The 27,436-nt window shown below is 35.2% G+C and overlaps 2 protein-coding genes and 1 long non-coding RNA gene across 4 annotated transcripts; 1 reads left to right on the top strand and 2 right to left on the bottom strand.

Moving 5' to 3' along the window:
• LOC110262482 (putative disease resistance protein At3g14460) lies at positions 1,877–9,729 on the bottom strand. The gene is made up of 4 exons (XM_021114226.1): positions 6,115–9,729; positions 5,837–5,919; positions 3,659–5,277; positions 1,877–2,148 (listed from the first exon to the last, which is right to left on the bottom strand). The coding sequence occupies exon 1, from the start codon at positions 9,727–9,729 to the stop codon at positions 6,133–6,135; it is 3,597 nt and encodes a 1,198-aa protein (XP_020969885.1). The 3' UTR covers positions 1,877–2,148; positions 3,659–5,277; positions 5,837–5,919; positions 6,115–6,132.
• Positions 6,264–27,138, bottom strand: LOC107621547 (putative disease resistance protein At3g14460). 2 transcript variants are annotated; one of them, XM_021114624.1, is made up of 3 exons: positions 26,775–27,138; positions 14,467–18,013; positions 6,264–6,387 (listed from the first exon to the last, which is right to left on the bottom strand). In XM_021114624.1, exons 1-2 carry the CDS (start codon positions 26,834–26,836, stop codon positions 14,485–14,487), a joined length of 3,591 nt encoding a protein of 1,196 aa, XP_020970283.1. In that variant the 5' UTR covers positions 26,837–27,138; the 3' UTR covers positions 6,264–6,387; positions 14,467–14,484. The 2 variants fall into 2 exon arrangements, with proteins under 2 accessions (XP_020970283.1, XP_020970279.1); XM_021114620.1 differs by lacking the exon at positions 6,264–6,387 and adding an exon at positions 13,545–13,846.
• On the top strand, positions 13,853–22,475 carry LOC110268456. The gene is made up of 2 exons (XR_002356526.1): positions 13,853–14,309; positions 21,855–22,475. It is a non-coding gene; the product is annotated as an uncharacterized LOC110268456 (long non-coding RNA).

Raw genomic sequence — 27,436 nt, 5'->3', positions numbered from 1 at the left:
ATATTATATATAAAGTATTATAAAATAATATAAAAAGTATAAAAAAGTAAAAATAATTAAAATATTTATAACTCTAATAATTAATTTTTTATTTCTTGCTTCAAGGGAATCGGCTTTTGGATGCAAAGTTACTTCTGCGTTTAGAGAAAAAAAGTTGCCAAACATCAAAGAACAGCGTTCAAAGCACGCACTTTTATCATCTCCAACGTGTTTGCCAAACACACCTTACGTCTTGTTGGCAGTTTCAATTAAAGTGTTATCTTGTGAGTTATGGGACCAGGCTCAATAGTATTACTATACCAAATTACTAATCTCTCTCAAATGCATCAAATCACATTAGTTATGGTATAGAGCATGTTAGTTACTACTTAATATTAAATTAAGAGTTATGCTACTCTTTCAACTATTACAAGTGATTATCAAGCAAAGTTATTGATTCAGAGTTGGATTCCAGAGCTTCAATCACCCCACAATCTTCTTAAAAAATTCATAATTTTGTGTTTTTTTTATCTCTATGAAGAAGCGAAAAATTTCAATGTCACGACCCAAAATGAGCCATGACTGGCGCTCAGGAAAATAATCCTATAGCAAGCCTAACATAGTCAAATATAAGTTCAATAAGCAAGTACTAATATTTTACAAGTTCTAAAATAAATAGTTATATACTTTTAACAAAAAATTAAAATAACTAAGAATGGTTGGTCCTGCCTGTGACATATGGAGCATACACTTCTAGGAATTCGACAAAGAATAGGTACTCATTGCAGACCGTTACTCTTGAATAGAAAGTCTCACACAGTCAAATATTTGTTCCTGAAAAATATTTTTAGAAAAACGGGGTGAGTTTTGCAACTCAGTGACCAGACAATACATCTATAATCAACATGAGACTATACAAACATTATCATTAAAATAATTTTAATTAGAAAATAATAGTTGATAATAATAAGTGAATCAATAAGGGAGTTCTCATACAGAAATCAAATCAAAAGTCCACACTTGGGCGGCTCCACCTCTATGGGTAGCCCTTTCCTCTTGTGTGTCCTAACAGAATAACAGATCTAACGTGTGGCCTATACGTTAGGCTAGCAACACCCCTGCTAGCTGGAGTCTGAGTTAGATGCATCTAAGTTAACGTCATAACCGCCGTTAACTACGGTTTTCTAATACGAGCCTCCCAAACCAATTCAAAACATATAATTTCAAATACAACAAATATTTGATCTTTCAAATATATAAGGTATCGAATCGAATCGAATCAAATAAAATTAAATCATACTTTTTCATCAGAAATCTTTTCTCAATCATACTTTTTCAACCATGAGAAATAAGGGACATATGATGATTTCGTTTTTTTTTTTTTTTTACTTTCAATTTGTTTATACACAATAAAATAAAGTCCTCTTTCAGAGATACTCCTAAATAAATTACACTATCAATTTTGAAGAGAACAATGTCTATAGGATCATGAGCTTATTTTGTTTTCTGAAGTACTGTCTTAATTGCTTTGAGTCATTCCCTTATTGGTTTTAATTTGCTGAACTTCATTGATAAGAACATTAGTTCATGGTATTATTGGTCTAACTAATTGGAAAAAGAAGACCTACATCTACATGATATGTAAGAAATGCCCAAAATTCGAGTATTAATGACAACGAAAGTTATTTATTTTTGTGTTATATATTTCCAAAGGGATTATCAAAGCTGATGTACCTACCTTTGATTAGAAGTTAATTAATTTAACTGCTGCATGCTTGGTAAGATGTAGATTATCATAGCTTTAACATATAATAACACTACTTCAGCTAGGTTCAATGATCTTAATCATCATGGATTTGAATTGTAAATTTAGCCCCAAAAAAAATACAATTCAAAATTGATATAACCCTTGCATTAGAGAGAGAAGCATTTGTTTACATTGTTGGTTCAAAGTTCAAACATGACTGCTATTGATAACCAAACAACCAGATATAGTTCCCATCTTTCAAGCAAAAAATTGAATTGAATAATCCAAGCAAGTCCACATGTAGTGTAGATATGAAAGCTGAAATCAGAAAACACTGCTTCTGCATCCCAACACATTAATCCAGTTTACATCTCCACATATATACATGTATAATGAAATCCCGAACATCTGTGAACTTTTAACTAATTCCTTCTCAGATCATGCTTCATAACTTTTTCTTTTACCCAGCAGAACAGGAAAAGTAAATTCGAGAATGGAATTTAGTAAAGTTATCAACTTGAAGCTAAAACAGCAGTGCAGTTAGATAAAAAAGAAAGTTATCACAAGCATGATTTGATAAAATAAAAAAACAACAACTCTGATTTCGGGACTTATCCTGAAACACTAATACACAAATTAATAACATTTCAAGACTAAGTGCTTGTCATCACGAAAACCAAAGACACTTATCATTCTACAGTTTTTCTGTTTATTTTATTTTATTTTATTTTCTACCGTTTTGCTTTCTACAGCACTGAAAGTATATTTAACAAACAGAAATGCCACCAAAAAATGAAATTGCAAAAGAGGAAGTTAAAAACTGTTGGGCCAACCGTGGAGAGCTCTCGACAACCGGGGAGAATTCGGGGAGGAATCAAGTGAGAGAACATAAAATGAGAAGACACCACATCCAACTCAAAACCTTAAGGTGTCAAGTTAATGGGTCTCTCATCTTATAAACTCCTCACTCTTCCATGCTTTCTTTGATGTGGGACTAACTTCAACACTCCTCACACTTGCAACACTAACACTCCTCACACTTGCACACACTTGCAACACTAACAATCTCCCCCTCAAGTGTGAGCCTCCACATCAAGCACCAACTCCCCCTCTTTCTAGCTCCTCCACCACCACGAGTATTCGTCCATCACACCGCCGCAAAACACCCTCTTTCTAGCTCCTCCACCACCACGAGTATTCGTCCATCACACCGCCGCAAAACACCGCGGGACACGCCGCCCGAACCACCTTTGCCGGGAAGACTTTCGATGCTTCACCTTGAATACCCCTTAAAACCAGACCGATTAAACCATCGGCTCTGATACCACTTGTTGGGCCAACCGTGGAGAGCTCTCGACAACCGGGGAGAATTCGGGGAGGAATCAAGTGAGAGAACATAAAATGAGAAGACACCACATCCAACTCAAAACCTTAAGGTGTCAAGTTAATGGGTCTCTCATCTTATAAACTCCTCACTCTTCCATGCTTTCTTTGATGTGGGACTAACTTCAACACTCCTCACACTTGCAACACTAACACTCCTCACACTTGCAACACTAACAAAAACAGCAGTGCAGTTAGATAGAAAAGAAAGTTATCACAAGCATGATTTGATTGACATAATATTACAAGTTAGAAGAAAAAGTTTTTAATACAGACATTTCAGAACAGAATACTTGTAGCCATCCTCTCTAAGTCCCAAATGATCAAATATTCTAAGACAAGATTTCTTCTTGAATAATTTTACATGTAAGAATAATATATTTATTTTGATCCTATGCAGCTTAATATATGTAGTTATTACAAACTGCACATAGGAGGATTTATTCATGGTATGCCTCTTTTTCATTTTGCATAAAAAAATGCCTATTTTTCATTTTTTTTATAAAAAAAGAAGAGAAAAAGAAGAAGAAGAAGAATAAAGAATCTCACCAATAAATAAAGTTGATAGAAACTAAATTGTTGTCTGATGCTTCTAATGACATTAGCTATATCTTCATCACCTTGGGAAAACAATTTGATAAACAAATTAACAGTTACAAGCAGTTGAAGGCAAAAATTCCACTCTTTTAGTTCTAGCTGATGATAAGGATAGATACTGTACAAATATGTTACCAAAATTTAGATAGCATGTTGACACATATAAACAAGACAAGGAAGAAATGGTTATTGTTAAGCCCCTATCCTTTGTATTAGAAATAGCTTATATAGGCATCTACTTTTAATATTATCTCATGATTCAATCTATGGTTAAAAAAACTACACAACAATAACTTGATCCTTTTATTTTGAAAGTATTGTACACCTCATGCAGATTCCTTTTATTATCCTACTGACTCTGATGAAAAAGCTATTAGACATTCTGCAATCATCTGAAGCTTTGCTCTTGTTAAAAACAAGTACATTTCAATCCTGGAAACCAGTTTATTAGCCTTATTTAATTTGAATTTGGTTAGGCATATATATAAAGATTTGGCAAAGACAGGATCACCATTTTATAAATGATTTCTTTCCACTGATCAAGCTGTCATTTTTTCTTTCCATTGCAAAATAGGAAAAGATAAAATTATGGGAAGGGGCAAAAGATACCAATAACAAAACCTTTTAACGACTACTCCAACTTTCTCCATCATTTCTTCATTTCTTATACATTCCTTCTGGTTCCGACATATCAATCCAATTTACCACCTCAGATGAACTTCGAATTGAATGAAGATAATGAAGATATGATTGCCACTGTATAGGATTAAATCTCCAGATATACACAAGTACAATGAAATCTCAAAAATGTATTCAAAGTCAAAAACCTTGTTTTTAAAATGCAAAAATCTGTAATTCTATATAGGCATAAACTGTGTTCCTTTCGGTGTGATATTTAGTACACAAGTTGAATAATTTGATTGATTTCTCACCTTATTTTTACAATTTTGCACGGATGCGCACATACCTATATTACTAACAATGGAAGTTACTTTATTTTTTGTCATATATGTTTTCAAGGGATTATGAAAGCTGTTGCACCTACCTTTGATTAGAAGCTAATTAAATTAACTGTTTCATGCTTGGTAAGATGTAGATTATCATAGCTCTAACATATAAGTAACACTACTTCCGCTAGCTTCAATAATGATGTTAATCATCATCATGCCATTGAATTGTAAATTTAACCCAAAAAAAAAAAAAGAAATAGAAGAAAAAAAAGAAAAAGCCTACAATTCAAGTTTGATACGACCCTTGCGTTAGATATTGAAATTCATTTGTTTAGCATGTTGGTTCAAAGTTCAAACATGACTGCTATTGATAACCAAACAACCATCTTATGTTCCTATCTTTGAAGCAAAGCATTGAATTCAATAATCCAAGCAACTCCACATGTAGTGTGGATATGAATCATATGATACACATCAGTCATTAATTTAAACTAGTGTAGATACCATTTAAAATGAAAGCTGAAATCAGAAAACATTACTGCTTCCCAACACATTAATCCACTTTACATCTCCATATATATACATGTGCAATGAAATCTCTAACATTTCTGAACTTTTTACCTGCAAAAGATATCAAAAACAGTAGGAAAAAAATTATTAAATTCTTTTGAAGCTTCACTTTCCATTTTGAGGCAAGACAATAAACTTTATTTTCTTTTAGCCTATCATTCTAAGTGGCAAACCATATCATGTTGTATTATATTGTAAAAAACTTTAAAAGAAGATTAAAGAATAGAAGAAAAAGGAAACAAGGTAGATCATATTAAAAAATATCCTAATATTTGGTGAAAGTTTTAATTTTATTTCAAATATTTTTAAAAGATTTTAATTGATCTTTCTGCTAAAATTACGAATGAACAATAAAAAATAACAAAAAGTACAATTTATATATTCCAAAAACAGTTAAAGAATCAAATTTAAGTTACTACATGGCAGTACGAATTAGTTCAGCATAAAGCCATAAATATCAAATAGTGTCAAAGGCAGAAACACAATTTTACCATTAAGGGCATATATCTAATATCTAATTCTTCTAAAATCAAGTTTGATAACATTTTTCTTTTTCCTAACAGAAGAGGAAAAGTAAATTCTAGAATGGAATGAAGTAGAGTAAATTTACCAACTTGAAGCTAAAATATTTGTATAAGATTATATATGATGAAATCTCCGTCATTTGGGCACTTTTACTTGATAACAATGTACCTGCAGAAGAAGGATGAAAACGGTAAATTTCATATATCGATGTATGTAAAGAAATTCTCAAATGTTAGATGCACAATATATATATTCCGTGTCTTTGAATTTTTAAAAATGACCTTTTCTGAGAATAACCCAGGATATTTCTTTCGAGTATAATTGAATTGTGGTGGCATGAGAACTGTGAAGTTAGATAATTACCTGCTCAGAAATCTCTATTTAGGAAATATGTTTGAAATCGACTTGAATGGTGGGGATGTGGGAAATTTTGGGCCAGATTAGTTGATGCTTGTTCTTGCAGTGTTCTCCCAGCAAATCACAAAAATCAACTTCAAGTCGCAAGAGAGAGGGAGGCAGCTTTTCTCCTTCCATATTCTCCAGCTTCTCGCAGCCCACAATGTGCAATTGTTGAAGGGAGGTGAGGCGGAGAAGCTCGTTGCACTCCAATGTCTCCAGATTCTTGAACCCCCATATCTCAAGAGTGGTAAGGGAGGGAAGGTGAGGCAGCGAACGCACCTCTGGGTATGACTTTATGTTGTTGCAGTAAGAACCATAAATTTCAAGACGAGTGAGGGCGTGCAAGTTGGGCATCCATGATAGATCCCTCATTTGTTCCTCGCAAATTCCTACTTCAAGTTCTTTCAAGTTAGACGGCAAATCACCCTCTGCCAACCTGCAAATGTTTGGGCAACCATATATCTGGAGAGAGAGTAAACTTGGGAGTAGACTCTTCATGTCACGTGGTAATGCCTCCAACTTCTCGCACCATCTGACTTGAAGATGAGTCAAGTTGGGTGCAGCCAGTCCTTCTCCTGCAAATGTCACTAATTTGGAGCAGTCAATGATGGTGACTTCTTCAAGAGCAGCGTGTGGTGCCTCTGACATTGACACTGATTCCAGATTCCTACACCATTCTATCTGGAGATTCTTGAGATTGGGAAAGGCATCTAAAGAAAACGAGGTCAGTGAATCGCAGCTGAAAACTATCTGTAGCTCTACCAAATCATAGTTGTGCTGCTGTTGCTTGGGGAATTCAAATTTTGGGCAACACCAGATTTCCAGCCTTTGCAGAGATTTGGGTAAACAATTGCCCAGAAAGGATACAATAGAGAGACACCCAGCAATACATAGTTCTTGGAGGCAACATAGATGGTTGATGGTGGTTGCATTAAATGATTGAGATGGCCTTATTGATAAAGCATCCCCACCACCTACCATCTCATCACACCTTTCTTCATCATCTTCCCCCATTTCTACTTTGGAAACATTTAACATTGGACAATCTACTATTTCAAGTGTCCTAAGCCGAGGAAAAGCTTCTGGGTCAGGTACGTGCCACTCCTCCCAGCATGGCATCTTATGAAATTCCAACGTCACCAGTGAGGGAAACGGTGCAGTAGGCGAAGAATGATGATCGCTGTCACTCTTGTAAAACTCATCACCAATACGCTTGAGCTGATCAAAACCTTCAATGCGCAGGGACTTTAGAGATGGCAGTTGTCCAAGTGAAGGCAGCATGCAACAATTCTTGCAAGATGCTAGTGTTACACTTGTCATATTGTTGTAAGAACAGTGCCCCACCCAATCTGGAAATCTTTCGCCCTTGTATCCCTTGATTTTCAACTCTTTCAACCCATTGTGCGGTTGCAAATTATCGAGTATATCTCTCAAAGTCTCTATGTTTGAAACCATCTTATTACCTGAAGACCATTCCAACGATAAGTTGTCAATGCGGTTCTTCTCCAACATCCTTGCACTCTTGGCTTGTCTGACATCAGCAACATTCTCCAACTTCTTAATCTCAAATGATCCTTCAAGATTTGAGAGCCCTCCTAATTCCTCCATTCCATTGTCTTTGTGCTTGCCCACCACAAAGTAATCTAAAATAGGCATGTGTTTCAATTTACTTATTCCTCTAGGCATTTCTTTCAAAGAAGTTCCCCTAAGATCAAGATGCCGTAAATTCACAAGTTTATGCATGCCATTGGGCAACATGGTCAGGTAACGACATTGATACAATATTAATGTTTGTAGATTATACAAGTTGCATAATGACTCTGGTAATGTCTTCACATAGGTCCTAGAGAGATTCAAATAGCGTAGATGAATCAATTTACCTATTGAATCAGGTAATGCACCAAGTTGACGAAAGGATAAAACTCTCAAGTATTTCAACTTTGATGCTCTGCTTTTCTTGCTTAACAAATCATCGATATACAATGATGTCCTCAAAGATTCTGATTTCATATCGGACTTAAAGACTTTTGAGATTGGATGATCTAAGCTTCCATATGGCAAATGTGACAAATGACGAGTGAGAACCTTCTTCTTTTCTTGTTCATCAAGCTCTTCTATTCTATAATAGAAGTCTCCAGCAAGGAATATTGCCAAGTCATGCAAGAGATCATGCATCACAAAATACTTGTCATTGTCTTGAAGCTTTTTAAAGAATAACCTCGAAGCTAATTCTTCAAAACACTCAGAACCAACCTCTTCTAAACTCTCTCCTCCATTTGGTAGCCTTAAAAGATCTTCAGCCATCCACAGCAAAACTAGTTCATTTTTCTCAAACTTATGATCTTTGGGAAACAATGAACAATAAACGAAACAACGCTTCATGTAAGGAGGTAGTTGGAAGTAGCTTATTAACAATGCTGGAATAATTTTACTATTTTTCAATTCCCAAATGTCATTCATTAAAACAACATTCCATTCTTTAACATCATCCTTTCCTCGCAACGAACGCCCAAGTGTTTCTACAGCTAATGGCAACCCCTTACACTTCTTGACAATCTTTCTACCGACATCCTCTAGTGTTGGGTTCCCGTTTAACTCCGGAAAACATGCATTGGCTGCAAACAATAACCAGCAAGACTCTTCGGACAACTCATTAAGAGTGCAAGAGGGACATGTTTGAACTACTGAAGCAACCTTTTGATTGCGAGTTGTTAGAAGAATTGTCCTACCCTTAGCCCCACAATGAAAAGGAGTTAGAAATTGCTTCCACTTATCGGCATCATCACTCCAGACATCGTCTAGAACAACAAAGAACTTCTTTCCCGACAAGATTTCCTGCAGTTTATTTTGAAGCAAATTTAAAGTCCCAAGGGTACAAGAATTTTTAGTAATCTCCTCAATGGTTTTCTTTGTAATCTCAGCAACATCAAATGTTTCAGAGATGCAGACCCATGCTTTCAGATCAAACCCTTCCGCGACACTGTACACCCATTTGGCTAAGGTTGTTTTACCAACCCCACCCATGCCAACAATAGGAATCACAGATAACTGAGATTCACTGTTGTCATTTATTGTTTTGATTAGAGCTTGTTGATCATGCTCCCTGCCATATATGTTCCCTTCCATCAGGCATGTGGTTTCTCGCCATGATGACAAGTTATTATCCTTGATAGTCTTTTGAAGACCAAGGATATCCTTTTGCCTTACAAGAAATTCTATTCTTGAAACCACTCCTTCCATGTTATCTACCATCTTTCTATGTCGGTTGAGGAAGAAACTAGGCAATAAAGAATGTACCTTCTTTTGAGTGGCGGCTTTGGTGAGTAGAGCGTCCAGAAAATCATCAGCATCATAAACAGCATCTCTCAGTTTGTTGAGCCACACCCTCACACCATCGTCGCCCAGTTGCTTGTACTCAGCATCATCAAGCACAGCTTCAGCAGCTTTCAGAGAAATTTCCAGCCTCTCAACCAAGTCAGGGCCAAGCTTCTTGCCCAAGACCTGGTTGACCGTATCCATTGTGAGCAACCTTTGAAACACAACTTTAATGAAGCCATCAAGGAAAGCTCCACTAGCCATGATATGATCTCAAACAAGTGATCAGAATTCGGGTATGAAGGAGAGTGAAAATGCAGATTTTGCAGGGTTTGTAAGTGAACTGTGTGTAGGTGTATGAAAGCTTATTGTGAAGAAGTAGTTGTCAATAATATGATGGCAAAAAGACAAAGACTGTTGACTCAATAAAAAAGTTGGTCTCCTTAATTAGTGGGAGTGTCTTGCTGGTTCTGTACTAATTTTATGTATTTGGAAGGAACGTAATTTTCATTTTTGCCTTTGATTATTACTGCTTGTTACCTTTTATTTATTTATTTTTTCAAAACTGGCATCATTATTTTTGCCTTTGATGTCAGATACATTATCATAATGAGCTGGTCGTGGGTCATGCTAAAATAATAATGCAGATGCAGTGCAATTGCTTTGCTCCTTCCAAGTTCCAATAATTCAGCTTCATTCACTGTATTCCCTTCTTGATTGTGTCGTGTTCCTTACTTCTTAGCTTAAAGAGTAAAGACATTCACTTCAAGCCCTCATCTCTGTCCATGAAAAATTTGTATGAATTGAGTTATTTGATTTGCCTAGCATCTAGTTGGCTCACACTAACTTTGTCCTTGATTCTAATTTATTTGATCGATGCAACATAATTGCATCTTATTGGAAGTTTCAATTAATGTATTATCTTGTGACTTATGGGACCAGGCTCAATATTACTACTATATTAAATTATTAATCTCACTCAAATACATCAAATCACATTAGTTATGTCTATAGCATGTTATATTAGTTACCACTCAGTATTAAATTAAGAGTTATGCTTCTATTTCAACTATTACTACTTTACAAGTGATTATCAAGCAAAGTTATTGACTCAGTTGGATTCAAGAGCTTTTTTCCCCCCTCGAAAATACTCATAATTTTTTGTTTTTAACTCTGTTAAAGAAGCAACAGAATTTCAAGCGTTTCAACTTTTAAAATATAGTGACTGAAGGAGCTTCTATATTCTATATACTTTTAATTTGTTTCTATATGAGATAAAATAAAACCTCTTTTTGAGAGATTCCTAAACAAATTACACGTTCAATTTGAAGAGAATAATGTCTATAGATCACGAGCATATTTTGTTTTCTGAAGTACTGTTTTAATTGCTTTGAGTCATTCAATTGGTTTTAGTTTGTTGAACATCAATGATAAGAACATTAGTTCATGGCATTATTGGTCTAACTAACTGGAAAAAGAAGACATACATCTACATGATATGTAAGAAATGCCCAAAATTCGAGTATTAATGACAACGGAAGGTACTTTATTTTTGTGTCATATATTTTCAAAGGGATTATTAAAGCTGTTGTACCTACCTTAGATTAGAAGTTAGTTAATTTAACTGCTACATGCATGGTAAGCAGATTAAAGAAAAGAAGAAAAGGAAACAAGGAAAAACATGTTAAAGGGTTTCAATTTACCAACTTGAAGCTAAAATAAAAGCATGATTTGATAAAATAAAAAAACAACAACTCTGATTTCGGGACTTATCCTGAAACACTAATACACAAATTAATAACATTTCAAGACTAAGTGCTTGTCATCACAAAAACCAAAGACACTTATCATTCTACAAATTTTATTTTCTACACCTTTTTGTGAGAATGCATAGTACAACAGCTATGTTGGATTGGATCACTGTATTGATTTGAGGATCAGCACTGAAAGTATATTTAACAAACAGAAATGCGCCAAAAAATGAAATTGCAAAAGAGGAAGTTAAAAACAGCAGTGCAATTAGATAGAAAAGAAAGTGATCACAAGCATGATTTGATTGACATAATATTACAAGTTAGGAGAAAAAGTTTTCAATACAGACATTTAAGAAGAGAATACTTGTAGCCATCCTCTTTTAAGTCCCAAATGATCAAATATTCTATGACAAGATTTCTTCTTGAATAATTTTACATGTAAGAATAATATATTTATTCTGATCCTATGCAGCTTAATATATGTAGTTATTACAAACTGCACATATCAGGATTTATTCTTGGTATGCCAATTTTTCATTTTATTTAAAAAAAAAGAGAAAAGAAAAAGAAGAAGAATAAAGAAATTCACCAATAAATAAAGTTGATAGAAACTAAATTGTCGTCTAATGGCATGAACTCAACTTGACCTTCTAATTACATTAGCTATATCTTCATCAGGTTGGGAAAACAATTTGATAAAACAAGTTATTCAAGGCACTAGATGAGTGTAGAATTCAACTTAACAGTTATAAATCTAGCAAGCAGTTGAAGGCAAAAATCCCAACCTATTCGTTTAGTTCTAGCTGATGATAAGGATAGATACTGTAAAAATATGTTACCAAAATTTAGATAGCATGTTGACACATATATATCTGCATACAAACAAGACAAGGAAGAAATAATTATTATTAAGCCCCCTATTCTTAGTATTAGAAATAGCTTATATAGGCATCTACTTTTAATATTATCTCATGATTCAATCTATGGTTAAAAAAGACTACACAACAATAATTTGATCCTTTTATTTTGAAAGCATTATACACCTCATGCAGATTCCTTTTATTGTCCTACTAACTGATGAAAAAGCTATCAGACATTCTGCAATCATCTGTTTAATAGACCTGTTTAATTTGCTATGTACCATGAATTTGGTTAAGCATAAATATAAAGATTTGACAAAGACAGGATCACCATTTTGTAAATGATTTCTTTCCACAAATCAAGCTGTAATTTTTTTTTTCAAAATAGAAAAAAGATAAAATTATGGAAAACGACAGAGTAATGATACCAACAACAAAACCTTTTAACTGCTACTCCAACTTTCTCCATCATGTCTTCATTTCTTATACATTGCTTCTGGTTCTGACATATCAATCCAATTTACCACCTCAAATGAACTTCGAATTGAATGAAGACAAGAAAGATATGATTACCAACCTTAACTTGTTTTTAAAATGCAAAAATCTTGTAATTCTAGATAAGCATAAACTGCGTTCCTTTCAGTGTGATAATTAGTAAACAAGTTGAATAATTTGATTGATTTTTCACCTTATTTTCTTATTCGTATAAACTTAAAAAAATCAATGGAAGACGATAAAGTAATATTAAATTAAAAATTTCAAAAGGACATGATCACATGATATACTTTTCCTAGACTAAGAGAATCCATATAGTTGACAAGAAAACTTTTAATTTTTTTTTGGTTAATTATATATGAATAGAAGAGTACACTAAGGCTAAAAATGTAGGCAATGACATAAATAAGATATATAGTTATCCAATGTCTAAACAATTTAAATAATATCATAAGAAAAGAAAAAACTCTAAGTATTACAATTTTATGTCATACGCATTTTACAACATATGTGAGTCTCATTTCTATTAATTATTTTTTGTCATACGCATTTTACAATTTTGCACGAATGCGCACAAACTCTAAGCAAAAGAATAATGGATTTTTTATTAGACATAAGAAAACAAAAAACATAGATTTATATTTACACAAATGAAAAAACTTGTATTACTAACAATGGAAGTTACTTTATTTTTGTCATATGTGTTTCCAAGGGATTATGAAAGCTGTTGCACCTACCTTTGATTAGAAGTTAATTAAATTAACTGTTTCATGCTTGGTAAGATGTAGATTATCATAGCTTTAACATATAAGTAACACTACTTCAGCTAGCTTCAATAATGATGTTAATCATCATCATGCCTTTGAATTATAAATTTAATAAATAAAAAAAAAAAGAAGAAAGAAAAAGCCTACAATTCAAGTTTGATACAACCCTTGCATTAGATATTGAAACTCATTTGTTTAGCATGTTGGTTCGAAGTTCAAACATGATTGCCATTGATAACCAAACAACCATCTATGGTTCTGTCTTTGAAGCAAAGCATTGAATTGAATAATCCAAGCAAGTCCACATCACAAGTAGTGTGGATATGAATCATATGATACACATCAGTCATTAATTTAAACTAGTGTACATACCAATTACAATGAAAGCTGAAATCAGAAAACACTACTGCTTCCCAATACATTAATCCACTTTACATCTCCATATATATATATATATATAGATATACATGTGCAATGTAATCTCTAACATCTGTGAACTTTTTACCTGCAAAAGATGGCAAAAACATGTCACAGCCTAAAATGAGTCATGATTGGCGCTCAGGAAAATAGTCCCCTAGCAAGCCTAACAGATTCGAATATAACATAAATAAGGTTATAAATATTTTTGATAAATTTACAGTTTCAAGAATGAATAATTACATTTTTAACAAAAATAAAATATAGATGGATGCTGTGACATATAGAGCAGATGACGTCTAAGAACTCAACAAAGAATAGATACCCTTTGCAAATCATTAATCTTGAATAGAAACTAGAAAGGCTCACATAATCAAATATTTATTCTTGAAAAATTATTTTTAAAAAACAGTAAATTTCATTTATCGATTATGTAAAGAAATTCTCAAATGTTGGATACACAATATATATATACATTCCCTGTCTTTGAATTTATAAGAATGATTTTTTTTAGAATAACAGAGGATATTTCTACAACTACAAAGTGAGAGGTTTCCCAACGAATGAAAATAAAGAATGCAAATTTATCAGTTCAACTAGTTAATAATGTGTAAAGAAAGAGAGAAGTCTTTTCTTTTTAGGAAAAGGAAATTGATGCATGTATAATTGAATTGTGGTGGCATCAGAACCGTGAAGTTAGATTATTACCTGCTCAGAAATCTCTATTCAGGAAATTTTGTTGTAATTGACTTCAATGGTTTGGATGTGGGAAATTTTGGGCCAGATTAGTTGATGCTTCTTCTTGCAGTGTTCTCCCAGCAAACCACAATAATAAAGTTTAAGTCGCAAGAGAGAGGGAGGCAGCTTTTCTCCTTCCATATTCTCCAGCTTGTGGCAGAACTCAATGTGCAATTGTTGAAGGGAGGTGAGGCGGAGAAGCTCGTTGCACTCCAATGTCTCCAGATTATCAAAGTCTTGGATATGTAGAGTGGTAAGGGAGGGAAGGTGAGGCAGCGAACCCACCTCTGGGTATGACTTTATGTTCTCACACCCATGAATGGTAAGATGAGTGAGGGCGTCCAAGTTGCCGATCCATGATAGACTCCTCATGTGTTCCTCGCAACCTCCCACAGTAAGTGATTTCAAGTTAGGCGGCAAACCACCCTCTGGCAACCTGCTACAAATTTTCGAGCAACCATATATATCCAGAAACTGTAAACTTGGGAGAAGATTATTCATGTCCTGTGGCAATGCCTCCAACCAGTAGCATTTGCTAACATTGAGATAAGTCAAGTTGGGTGCAGCCAGTCCTTCTCCTGCTAATGACACTAATTTAGGGCAATCATAGATGGAGAGACGTTGAAGAGCAGCGTGTGGTGCGTCTGACATTGACACTGATTCCAGATTCCTACACCCTTCTATCTCCAAATTCTTGAGATTGGGAAAGACATCCAACGACAAGGAGCTCAGTGAATCACAGCTGTATTGTATTTGTAGGTCTACCAAATCACACTTGCGCTGCTGTTGCTCCAGGAATTCAAATTTTGGGCACCTCGAGATTTTCAGCTTTTGCAGCGATTTGGGTAAGCAATTGCTCCTTGCATTAAATGATTGAGATGGCCTTATTGATAAAGCATCCCCACCACCTACCATCTCATCAGACCTTCCTTCTTCATCTTCCCGCAAACAACAATCCCTTCTCCATAATATGTCGTTAAGCATATCTCCGGTTAACATTGGACAATTTCTTATTTCAAGTCTCCTAAGCCGAGGAAAAGCTTCTGGGTGAGGTACGTGCCACTCCTCCCAGCATGGCATCTTATCAAATTCCAACGTCTCCAGTGAGGGAAATGGAGCAATAGGCAAAGAATGATGATCGCTGTCATTCTTGTAAAACTCATCACCAATACGCTTGAGCTCAAGAAAACCTTGAATGCGCAGGGACTTGAGAGATGGCAGTTGTCCAAGTGAAGGCAGCATGCAGCAATTCTTGCAAGATGTTAGTGTTACTCTTGTCATTTTGTTGTAAGAACAGTGTCCCACCCAATCTGGAAATCTTTTGCCCTCGTATCCCTCCATTCTCAACTCTTTCAACCCATTGTGCGGTTGCAAGCCTTCGAGCATATCTCTCTCAGTCTCTGTGTTTGGAACCATCTCACGAAGCCAAGACCACCTCAACGATAAGTTGTAAATGTGGTTCTTCTCCGACATCCTTGCACCCCTGGCTTGTCTCACATCAACAACATTCTCCAACTTCTGAATCTCAAATGATCCATGAAGATTTGAGAGCCCTCCTAATTCCTGGATTCCATTGTCTTTGTGCTTGCCCACCACAAACGAACTTAAGGTGTGCAAGTGTTTCAATTTACTTATTCCTCTAGGCATTTCTTTCAAACAAGTTCCCCTAAGATCAAGATGCCGTAAATTCACAAGTTTATGCATGCCATTGGGCAACATGGTCAGGTCATAACAATCATGCAATATTAATGTTTGTAGATTATACAAGTTGCATAATGACTCTGGTAATGTCTTCACATAGGTCCTAGAGAGATTCAAATAGCGTAGATGAATCAATTTACCTATTGAATCTGGTAATGCACCAAGTCCACGAAAGGATAAAACTCTCAAGTATTTCAACTTTGATGCTCTGCTTTCCATGCTTAACAAATCATTGATATACAACGATGTCCTCAAAGATTCTGCTTTCACAACGGACTTGAAGACTTTTGAGATTGGATTATCTAAGCTTCCATATGAAAAACATGACAAATGACGAGTGAGAACCTCCTTCTTTTGTTGTTCACGAAACTCTTCTATTCTACAATAGAAGTCTCCAGCAAGGAATATTGCCAAGTCATGCAAGAGATCATGCATCACATACCTTTCACGAGGATGATCCGCTGGTTTAAAAAATAATCTGGAAGTTAATTCTTCAAAACACTCACAACCAACCTCTTCTAAACTCTCTCCTCTCTTTGGTAGCCTTAAAAGATCTTCAGCCATCCACAGCAAAACTAGTTCATTTTTCTCAAAGTAATGATCTTTGGGAAACAAGGAACAATAAACAAAACAACACTTCAAGTAAGGAGGTAGCTGGAAGTAGCTTATTAACAATGCTGGAATAATTTTACAATTTTTCATAGGAAAGTCCCAGATGGCACTCCTTAAAACAGCTTTCCATTCTTCAGCATCGTTCTTTCCTTGCAACATGCGGCCAAGTGTTTCTACAGCTAATGGCAAGCCCTTACACTTGTTGACAATTTGTCTACCGACATCAACTAGTGTTGGGTTCCCGTTGGACTCCAGAAAACATGCATTGTCTTTAAACAATGACCAACAGTACTCTTCTAACAACTCGTTAAGAAAGTGAGAGGAACATGTTTTAACTACTGAGGCAACCTCTTTCATACGAGTTGTAAGAAGAATTGAACTACCCTGAGCCCCACAGTGAAAAGGAGTTATAAATTGCTTCCACTCATCGGCATCATCGCTCCAGACATCGTCTAGAACAATAAAGAACTTCTTTCCTGACAAGACTTCCTGCAGTTTATTTTGTAGCAAATTTAAAGTCCCGAGGGCACAAGAATTTTTAGTAATGTCCTCAATGGTTTTCTTTGTAATATCAGCAACATCAAATGTTTCAGAGATGCAGACCCATGCTTTGAGATCAAATCCTTCTGCGACACTGTACGCCCATTTGGCTAAGGTTGTTTTACCAACCCCGCCCATGCCAACAATAGGAATCACAGATAACTGAGATTCACTGTTGTCTTCTATTATTTTGGTTAAAGCTTGTTGATCATCCTCCCTGCCATATATTTTCCCTTCCATCAGACATGTGGTTTCTCGCCATTTTGATGATGATGATGATGATGATGACAAGTTATTATCCTTGGTACTCTGTTGAAGTCCAAGAATATCTTTTTTACTTACAAGAATATCTATTCTTGTAACCACGTCTTCCATGTTATCTACCATCTTCCTATGTCGGTTACGGAAGCAACTAGGCAACAAAGAACGTACCTCCTTTTGAGTGGCGGCTTTGGTGAGTACAGCGTACAGAAAGTCATCAGCATCATAAACAGCATCTCTCAGACGGTTGAGCCAATCCCTCACACGATCGTCGCCCAGTTGCTTGTACTCAGCATCATCAAGCAAAGCTTCAGCAGCAAGCAGTGAAATCTTCAGCTTTTCAAGCAAGTCAGAGCCAAGCTTCTTGCCCAAGACCAAGTTGACCGTATCCTTTGTGAGCAACCTTTCAAAGACAACGTTAAGCAAAGCTCCACCAACAACTGCAACAGCCATGATATTATCTCAAACAAGTGATCAGAATTCAGGTATGAAGGAGAGTGAAAATGTAGATTTTGCAGGGTTTGTAAGTGAACTGTGTGTAGGTGTATGAAAGCTTATTGTGAAGAAGTAGTTGTCAATAATTTGATGGCAAAAAGACAAAGACTGTTGACTCAATAAAACGTTGGTCTCCTTAATTAGTGGGGAGTGTCTTGCTGGCTCTCTACTAATTTTACGTGCTTGAAAGTGATTTTGCAATTTGGAAAAAAAAAAAACGTAATTTTCATTTTTGCCTTTATTTCTTACTGTTTGTTACTTTTTAAGTTTTTATTTATTTATTTTTTCAAAACTGGCATAATTATTTTTGCCATTGATGTCAGATACATTATCATAATGAGCTGGTTGTGGGTCACGGTAAAATAATGATGCAGATGCAGTTCAATAATTCAGCTGAAGGACATTGATTCAGCTTGATTTACTGTATTCCCTTTTAGATTGTGTGGTGCTCATTCCTTGTTTGCTGAAAGACATTGACCTCCAGTCGTCCCAACATCTCTGTCCATGGAAAAATTGTACGAATTGGGTTATTTGAATTGCCTAGCTTCTAGCTGGCTCACACTAACTTTGTCCTTCATTCTAACATTTTTGAATCTTGTTGGAAGTTTCATTTTAATGTGTTTTGTTATGACTTATGGGAGCAGATTCAATAGTACTACTATACTAATCTCTCTCAAATACATCAAATTGCATTAGTTATGGTAAATAGCAGAGGAGGCATTTCAAATATTTCAGGAATACTAGTGTTTCAGTGGTTTTAATAATTGATTTGAATTATAATAAATATGTACATGGTGGAGATCAATAGCCAAAACTACCAAAACATCAATATTTTCGGAATACTTGAAAATTTTTCTATAGCATATTAGCTACTATTCAGCATTAAATTAAGACTGATGGTATTATTTGAAAATTTTTCTATAGCATACAAGTGGTTGTCAAGCCATGTGATTGCAGGACGTAGAGTTATAGTCATTGTGGAAATTTCGTCCTTGACGTCAGATACATTATCAGTATCATAATGAGCAAGTTGCGAATCATGGTAAAAAATTATGCAATTGGTAAAATAAGGTCTACTTTGTTACTTAGCCTTCTTCTTTTAGGTAACAAATTCTTTATAACAAAAATATTCTTATTGGAGAAGTTGCTTTAATCCACACATTGTAATTTGTAGAACAAATTAATAGATCAGATATGCTGCATGTAATTTGATGTGATGAAGAGTTGCTCCTTCCAAGTTCAAATAATTCAGCTTTATTCATTGTATTCCCTTCTTGATCGTGTGGTGCTCCTTACTTGTTAGCTAAAGGACATTGACTTCAAGTCATCCCAACATCTCTGTCCATGGAAAAATTGTATGAATTGAGTTATTAGAATTGCCTAGCATCTAGCTCGATCACACTTACTTTGTCCTTGATTCTAATTTATTTGGTGGTTGCAACATTATTGCATCTTGTTGGAAGTTTCAATTAATGTGACCAGGCTCAATAGTACTACTATACTAATTTATTACTTTACTAAATTACTAATCTCTCTCAAATGCATCAGTAGCATTAGTTATGATAATAGCATGTTAGTTACTACTCTCTCTTTTTTTTTCTCTTTTTGCTTTTAATTTGTTTCTACTGAAATAAAATAAAATCCTCTTTGAGAGATACTCCTAAATAAATTACACTAATACTTTGAAGTCCATTGATAAAATATCAGTTCATGGTATTATTGGTCTAACTTATTGGAAAAAGAAGACCTGCATCTACATGATACATAAGAAATGCCCAAAATTCGAGTATTAATAACAATGGAAGTTACTTTTATTTTTGTCATATACATATTTCCAAGGGATTAATTATCAAAGCTATTGTACCTATCTTTAATCAGTTAACTAATTAACTGCCTCACGCTGGTAAGAGGTAGATTCTCATAGCTTTAACATACAAGTAACACTACTTCAGCTTGGTTCAATGAAGTTATAATCATCATGGCTTTGAATTGTAAATTTAGCCCAAAAAAAAAAAAAAAAAAAAAAAAAAAGAAAAAAGCACTACAATACAAATTTGATATAACCCTTGTTTAGCATGTTGGTTCAAAGTTCAAACATGACTGCTATTGCTAACCAAACAACCACCTATGGGTCCCAACATTGAAGCAAAGCACTAATGTTTAATTGCAGAGGAAGGTACCTCATACAGCTTTATTGAGAAGAGCTAAAGGAAAATAAAGTGAACTCAATGAAAAATGTGGAGGGTATAATATAGGGATAAGAAATTCTTCCCCTGGAAGTAATATATAAATTATTATTTATTTATTTACAGATGGATAATGAAGCTCCAACATACAAATTTCAGTCAAACAACACCACCAAGAAGCTAAGCTAGTACAACTACAACAGTGTTTCACTTTAACCCGAAGACTCTTCTTCCAAGAAAGTAAAACAAACAACTTCTGATGAAGTGTTTTCAAGCTTACACTCCATCGAGCTTAATACTTACCAAACAAAGATCAAATAATGTTTACAATATGAACAGCATAAATACCAAATGGGAAAAAGAGGTAGTTGGAAAATTAGAGATGACTTTTTAGTCTATCAGTATTCGGTATTCACCTTAATCCAACCTATAGGTAGCCCTTTCCATGGCGCCGAGAACCACGCTCTGATACCATTGTTAAGTATCTAAGGAAAGTGGAAAACCACACCTTAAAAGCTATCTGTTAAGGGGGAAGAACCACTCTCCTTATATACAATATCAAGCATCCCATACTACTCGATGTGCGACTTTGAGCACCCCATAATACCCAAGTCCCTAACAGTTTCATAATCTTTTGACTTTCTCTGCTTAATCCTCCTTGTATCTCCTGCAGAATTCAGAGGTTACACAAATTAAAAACATTTCATGACTAAGTGTTTGTCATCACAAAAACCAAAATGCATTATTATCAATTTATCATTCTATGGTCTTTCTTTTTTTCATTTTGTATATCTCTTTGGTAGGTACGCATATAATACTGCAATTATCTGAAACCTCATGAACACAATGTTGGATCAAAGTTGCAAACCGCATCCTGTTGTGTTATATTGTAAAAATAACTTTAAAAGAAGATTAAAGAATAGAAGAAAAGGAAACAAGGAAAACCATACCAAATGTCCCTAGTGTTTGGCGAAAGTTTTAATTTTACTCCGAATGTTTTTAAAGGATTTCAATTTATTTCTCTGCTAAAATTATGAATGATCGACAGTAAATAGCATCGTAACAGAAAGTATAATTTAGAGATTCCAAAAACAGTTAAAGAATCAAATTTAAGTTACTACATGGCAGTACCAATTAGTTCAGCATAAAGCCACAAACATCAAATAGTGGCAAATGCAGAAACACAATTTTACCATTAAGGGCATATATCTAATATCTAATTCTTCTAAAATCAAGTTTTGATAACATTTTTCTTTTTCCCAACAGAAGAGTAAAAGTAAATTCTATAATGGAATGAAGTAGAGTAAATTTACCAACCTGTAGCTAAAATATTTGTATAAGATTATATATGATGAAATCTCTGCCGTTTTGGCACTTTTACTTCATAACAATGTACCTGCAGAAGATGGATGAAAACAGTAAATTTCATTTATCGATGTATGTAAAGAAATTCTCAAATGTTGGATGCACAATATATATATTCCGTATCTTTGAATTTATAAGAATGACCTTTTCTGAGAATAACAGAGGATATTTCTTTCAAGTACAACTACAAAGTGAGAGGTTTCCGAATGAATGAAAAAAAAAAAGAATGCAAATTTATATCAGTCCAACTAGTTCATAATGTCTAAAGAAAGAGAGAGGTATTTTCTTTTGAGGAGAAGGAAATTTATGCATGTATAATTTAATTGTGGTGGTATGAGAACCGTGAAGTTAGATAATTACCAGCTCAGAAATCTGTATTCAGAAAATTTGATGGTTATATACTACAAGTTATAAAAGAAAAATTATAAAGAAACAAGAGTGATTGTTGGCTATAATACTACAAGTTATAAAAGAAAAATTTTTCCATACACATAATACCCTGAATTTACATAACAATAACCCTGTATATTTGTAGCTATCCTCTTCAATTCAGTCCAAAAAGATCAAATATTCTATGACAATGCTTTTTCTTGAATAATTTGAATCCCACTGCAGGTTAATATATGTACAAACTGCACATACCAAGATAAAGATCAATGAGTGAAGTTGATAGGAATGAAATTGCTCCTGATGGCATCACCAGAACTTCACCTTCTAATGACTATTTCAGGTACAGGATTGTCATCTTTAAATGTGGAAAGCATATTCTTGAATCATGTCTGCATTAGCTACATACCTTCATCGCCTTGTGAATTTGTCTGATGATGTATCCAAATCCAGAAAGGAAGAAATAGTTATTATTATAGAATGTTTTCTCTTAGTATTAGAAATAGTTTATTTTAGGTATCTAATACTATTCATTTTATGTAATGATTCAAACTGTGGTAAGAAAAAAAAAACAGACTACATAACAATAACTTGATCCTTCTATTTTGAAAGCTTATATACCTCATGCATGCTGATTCCTTTTATTATTCCTACATGAATCTTGCAGCACAACAACTGGCTCTGATTATCATAAAGAATTGGCAAAGACAGAAACACCATTTGTAACTCTTTTCTCTCCACAAATCAAGCTATTATTTTATTCTTTCTGTGCAAAACAGCAAAAATAAAATTATAGAGAGGAAGAGAGAAACATACCAACAAAAAAAGAATCTTTTCAACAAAAAAGATGTTCACTGTCCTTCAATTTTTGTTTCATGTTAATTCTTATCTTGTTTTGTAAATGTGATTTTATTGGAATATGAATGTTACTAAGTATTAGAGAGAGCAATGAGTTTGTGAAAGAAACAAAAGACTTCTTGAACTACAACTGCAAAGTGAGAGCTTCCCAGATAAATGAAAGAAAAGAATGCAATTTGGCATACGAGTTCAATTGTCTTTTTTGTCTTGAAGGAAATGGAAATTTATGCGTTTGTGAATTTAATTGTGGTAGCATGAGAAACATGAAGATTAGAGAATTACCGGCTCAGAAAACTCTAATCAGAAACTTTAACGGTGGGGATGTGGGAAATTTTGGGCCAGATTAGTTGATGCTTGTTCCTGCAGTGTTCTCCCAGCAATCCACAGTCTTCAATTATCAGTAGCAAGAGAGAGGAAGGCAGCTTTTCTCCTTCCATATTCTCCAGCTTCTTGCAGTACTTAATGTGCAATTGTTGAAGGGAGGTGAGGTGGAGAAGCTCGTTGCACTCCAATGTCTCCATGTTAGGAAAGGAGCATATCTTGAGAGTGGTAAGGGAGGGAAGGTGAGGCAGCGAACCCACTTCTGCGTATGACGTCACGCTATCACAATGACAACCAACAATTGTGAGATGAGTGAGGGCATGCAAGTTGGGCATCCATGATAGATCCCTCATTTGTTGCTTGCAAAATCCCACATGAAGCTCTTTCAAGTTAGGCGGCAAACCACCCTCTGCCAACCTGCAAATGTTTGGGCAACCAGATATATGAAGAGAGTGTAGATTTCGGAGTAGACTCTTCATGTCACGTGGTAATGCCTCCAACTTCCCGCATCGTATAAGGCTGAGATGAGTCAAGTTGGGTGTAGCCAGTCCTTCACCCGCAAATGACACTAACTCAGGACAATCAGAGATGGTGAGATGAGTCAAGTTGGGTGCAGCCAGTCCTTCTCCTCCAAATAACACTAATTCAGGGCAATCATAGATGGAGATACGTTCAAGAGCAGAGTGTGGTGCCTCTGACATTGACACTGATTCCAGATTCCTACACTTTATTATCTCCAAATTCTTGAGATTGGGAAAGACATCCAACGACAAGGAGCTCAGTGAATCACAGCTGTATCTTATTCGTAGCTCTACCAAATCATACTTGTGCTCGAGGAATTCAAATTTTGGGAACCACAAGATTTTCAGCTTTTGCAGAGATTTGGGTAACCAATTGCTCCTTGCATTGAATGATTCACATGCCCTTATTGATAAAGCATCCCCACCACCTACCATCTCATCAGACCTTCCTTCATCATCTTCCCGCAAACAAGAAACCCTTCTCCACAATATGCTGTTAAGCACATCTCCCTTTAACATTCCACAATATTTTATTACAAGTCTCCTAAGCTGAGGAAATGCTTCTGGGTCAGGTACGTACCACTCCTCCCAGCATGGCATCTCACGAAACACCAATTCCTCGAGTGAAGGAAACGGTGCAGTAGGCAAAAAATGATGATCGCTGTCACTCTTGTAAAACTCATCACCAATACGCTTGAGCTGACGAAAACCTTCAATGCGCAGGGACTTGAGAGATGGCAGTTGTCCAAGTGAAGGCAGCATGCAGCAATTCTTGCAAGATGCTAGTGTTACACTTGTCATATTGTTGTAAGAAGACTGTCCCACCCAATCTGGAAATCTTTCACCAATATATCGCTTGATTCTCAACTCTTTCAAGCCAGTGTGCGGTTGCAAGCCATCGAGTATATCTCTCTCAGTCTCTGTGTTTGAAACCATCTCACGATCCCAAGACCATTCCAACAATAACTTGTCAATGTGGTTCTTCTCCGACATCCTTGCACTCCTGGCTTGTCTCACATCAGCAACATTCTCCAACTTCTTAATCTCAAATGATCCTTCAAGATTTGAGATCCCTCCTAATTCCTGGATTCCATTGTCTTTGTGCTTGCCCAGCACAAAGTAATCTAAAATAGGCATTTTCAAATTACTTATTCCTCTAGGCATTTCTTTCAAAGAAGTTCCCCTAAGATCAAGATGCCGTAAATTCACAAGTTTATGCATGCCATTGGGCAACATGGTCAGGTTAGAACATTTATACAATATTAATGTTTGTAGATTATACAAATTGCATAATGACTCTGGTAATGTGTTCACAAAGGTCCTAGAGAGATTCAAATAGCGTAGATGAATCAATTTACCTATTGAATCAGGTAATGCACCAAGTCGACAAAAGGATAAAACTCTCAAGTATTTCAACTTTGATGCTCTGCTTTTCATGCTTAACAAATCATCGATATACAAAGATGTCCTCAAAGATTCTGATTTCACAATGGACTTAAAGACTTTTGAGATTGGATGATCTAACCTTCCATTTGGCAACTGTGACAAATGACGAGTGAGAATCTTCTTCTTTTCTTGTTCATGAAGCTCTTCTATTCTACAATAGAAGTCTCCAGCAAGGAATATTGCCAAGTCATGCAAGAGATCATGCATCACGTAACTCTCATAAAAAAACTTGGTTGGTTTAAAAAAAAACCTTGAAGTTAATTCTTCAAAACACTCAGAACCAACCTCTTCTAAACTCTCTCCTCTCTTTGGTAACCTTAAAAGATCTTCAGCCATCCACAGCAAAATTAGTTTATCTTTATAAAATTTGTAATCTTTGGGAAACAATGCACAATAAACGAAGCAACGCTTTAAATAGGCAGGGAGCTGGAAGTAGCTTATTAACAATGCTGGAATAATTTTACAATTTTTCAAGGAAAATTCCCAGATGTCACTCCTTAAAACAGCATTCCATTCTTTAGCATCATCCTTTCCTCGCAACAAGCGCCCAAGTGTTTCAACAGCTAATGGCAACCCTTTACACTTCTTGACAATCTTTCTACCGATTTCCTCTAATGTTGGATTACCGTTTGACTCCGGAAAACATGCATTGGCTGCAAACAATAACCAACAAGACTCTTCTAACAATTCATTAAGAAAGTGAGCGGGACATGTTTGAACTACTGAAGCAACCTCTTTCATACGAGTTGTAAGAAGAATTGAACTGCCCTTAGCCCCACAGTGAAAAGGAGCTATAAATTGCTTCCACTTATCGGCATCTTCGCTCCAGACATCGTCTAGAACAAAAAAGAACTTCTTTCCCGACAACATTTCCTGCAGTTTATTTTGAAGCAAATTTAAACTCCCAAGGGTACAAGAATTTTTGGTAATCTCCTCAATGGTTTTCTTTGTAATCTCAGCGACATCAAATGTTTCAGAGATGCAGACCCATGCTTTGAGATCAAATCCTTCCGCGACACTGTATGCCCATTTGGCTAAGGTAGTTTTACCAACCCCACCCATGCCAACAATGGGAATCACAGACAACTGAGATTCACTGTTGTCATTTATTGTCTTGATTAAAGCTTGTTGATCATCCTCCCTGCCATATATGCTCCCTTCCATCAGACATGTGGTTTCTCGCCATGATGATGATGATGATGATGATGACAAGTTATTATCCTTGGTATTCTTTTGAAGACCAAGGATATCTTTTTGCCTTACAAGAAATTCTATTCTTGAAACCACCCCTTCCATGTTATCTACCATCTTCCTATGTCGGTTGAGGAAGAAACTAGGCAACAAAGAACGTACCTCCTTTTGAGTGGCAGCTTTGGTGAGTACAGCTTCGAGAAAGTCATCAGCATCATAAACAGCATCTCTCAGACAGTTGAGCCAATCCCTCACACGATTGTCACCCAGTTGCTTGTACTCAGCATCATCGAGCACAGCTTCAGCAGCATGCAGAGAAATTTTCAGCCTCTCAACCAAGCCAGGGCCAAGTTTCTTGCCCAAGACCCTGTTGACCGTATCCGTTGTGAGCAACCTGTCAAAGACAACGTTAATGAAGCCAGAAAGGAAAGCTCCACCAACAAGTGCACCAGCCATGATGATATGATCTCAACAACAGCAAAGTGAATGGATTTTCAGAGAAAGGTAAGAGAACAATTGTTGCAGTGTAGTGAACTGCTAAATTTTTCAAACAATCAAGTAGGGTAATGCTTAGGAGGAGTCAATGATTCCTTAGCAAGAAGACATGGTATGGGTCTCCGAGGTAACTTAAAATTATTCTAAGCAGTGGAGTTCCTAGCTGGCTTTGTACTAACTCTTCATTTTTCAATTCTTGTTTGAAAGATGCAACAGATTATTAAATAGAAATAGTGTTGTTGTTTCAATGTGAGCAACGTGAGCAACGGTAACTGCGATGCGCGGAGAAATAAATTAATTATACTGCATAGTATATTTTAATAAGTGTTATATTATTTAGAAATTGATTAAATAATATATAAATTAATATTAAATTTAAATTAGTTATATTAAAAATATTTTATAGAATATTTATTTGATAATTTGTATATAATTTCATATAATTATTCAACTAAAATATAATATAAATTAAAATATAGTTTATTATTTAAAAATTTGAATTCATTTATTTTTAAAAAAGGTATAAATATTTATATTAAAATTGTACAAATCTATATCTTT

The sequence above is a fragment of the Arachis ipaensis genome, chromosome B02 (assembly GCF_000816755.2).
Source record: "Arachis ipaensis cultivar K30076 chromosome B02, Araip1.1, whole genome shotgun sequence".
Taxonomy (NCBI): domain Eukaryota; kingdom Viridiplantae; phylum Streptophyta; class Magnoliopsida; order Fabales; family Fabaceae; genus Arachis; species Arachis ipaensis.
Note: the sequence above shows the minus strand (reverse complement) of the source record. Positions and strands in the feature narration are given on the sequence as shown.

What these genes read in the sequence shown, in the direction of transcription:
- LOC110262482 (XM_021114226.1), bottom strand. Translation starts at nt 9,729, where the DNA reads ATGGCTAGTGGAGCTTTCCTTGATGGCTTCATTAAAGTTGTGTTTCAA.
- LOC107621547 (XM_021114624.1), bottom strand. Translation starts at nt 26,836, where the DNA reads ATGGCTGGTGCACTTGTTGGTGGAGCTTTCCTTTCTGGCTTCATTAAC. An exon ending in ATTAACGTTGTCTTTGACAG is followed by an intron (nt 18,014 to 26,774) that starts GTTGCTCACAAC and finishes TGTCTTTGAAAG; the next exon opens with GTTGCTCACAAAGGATACGG.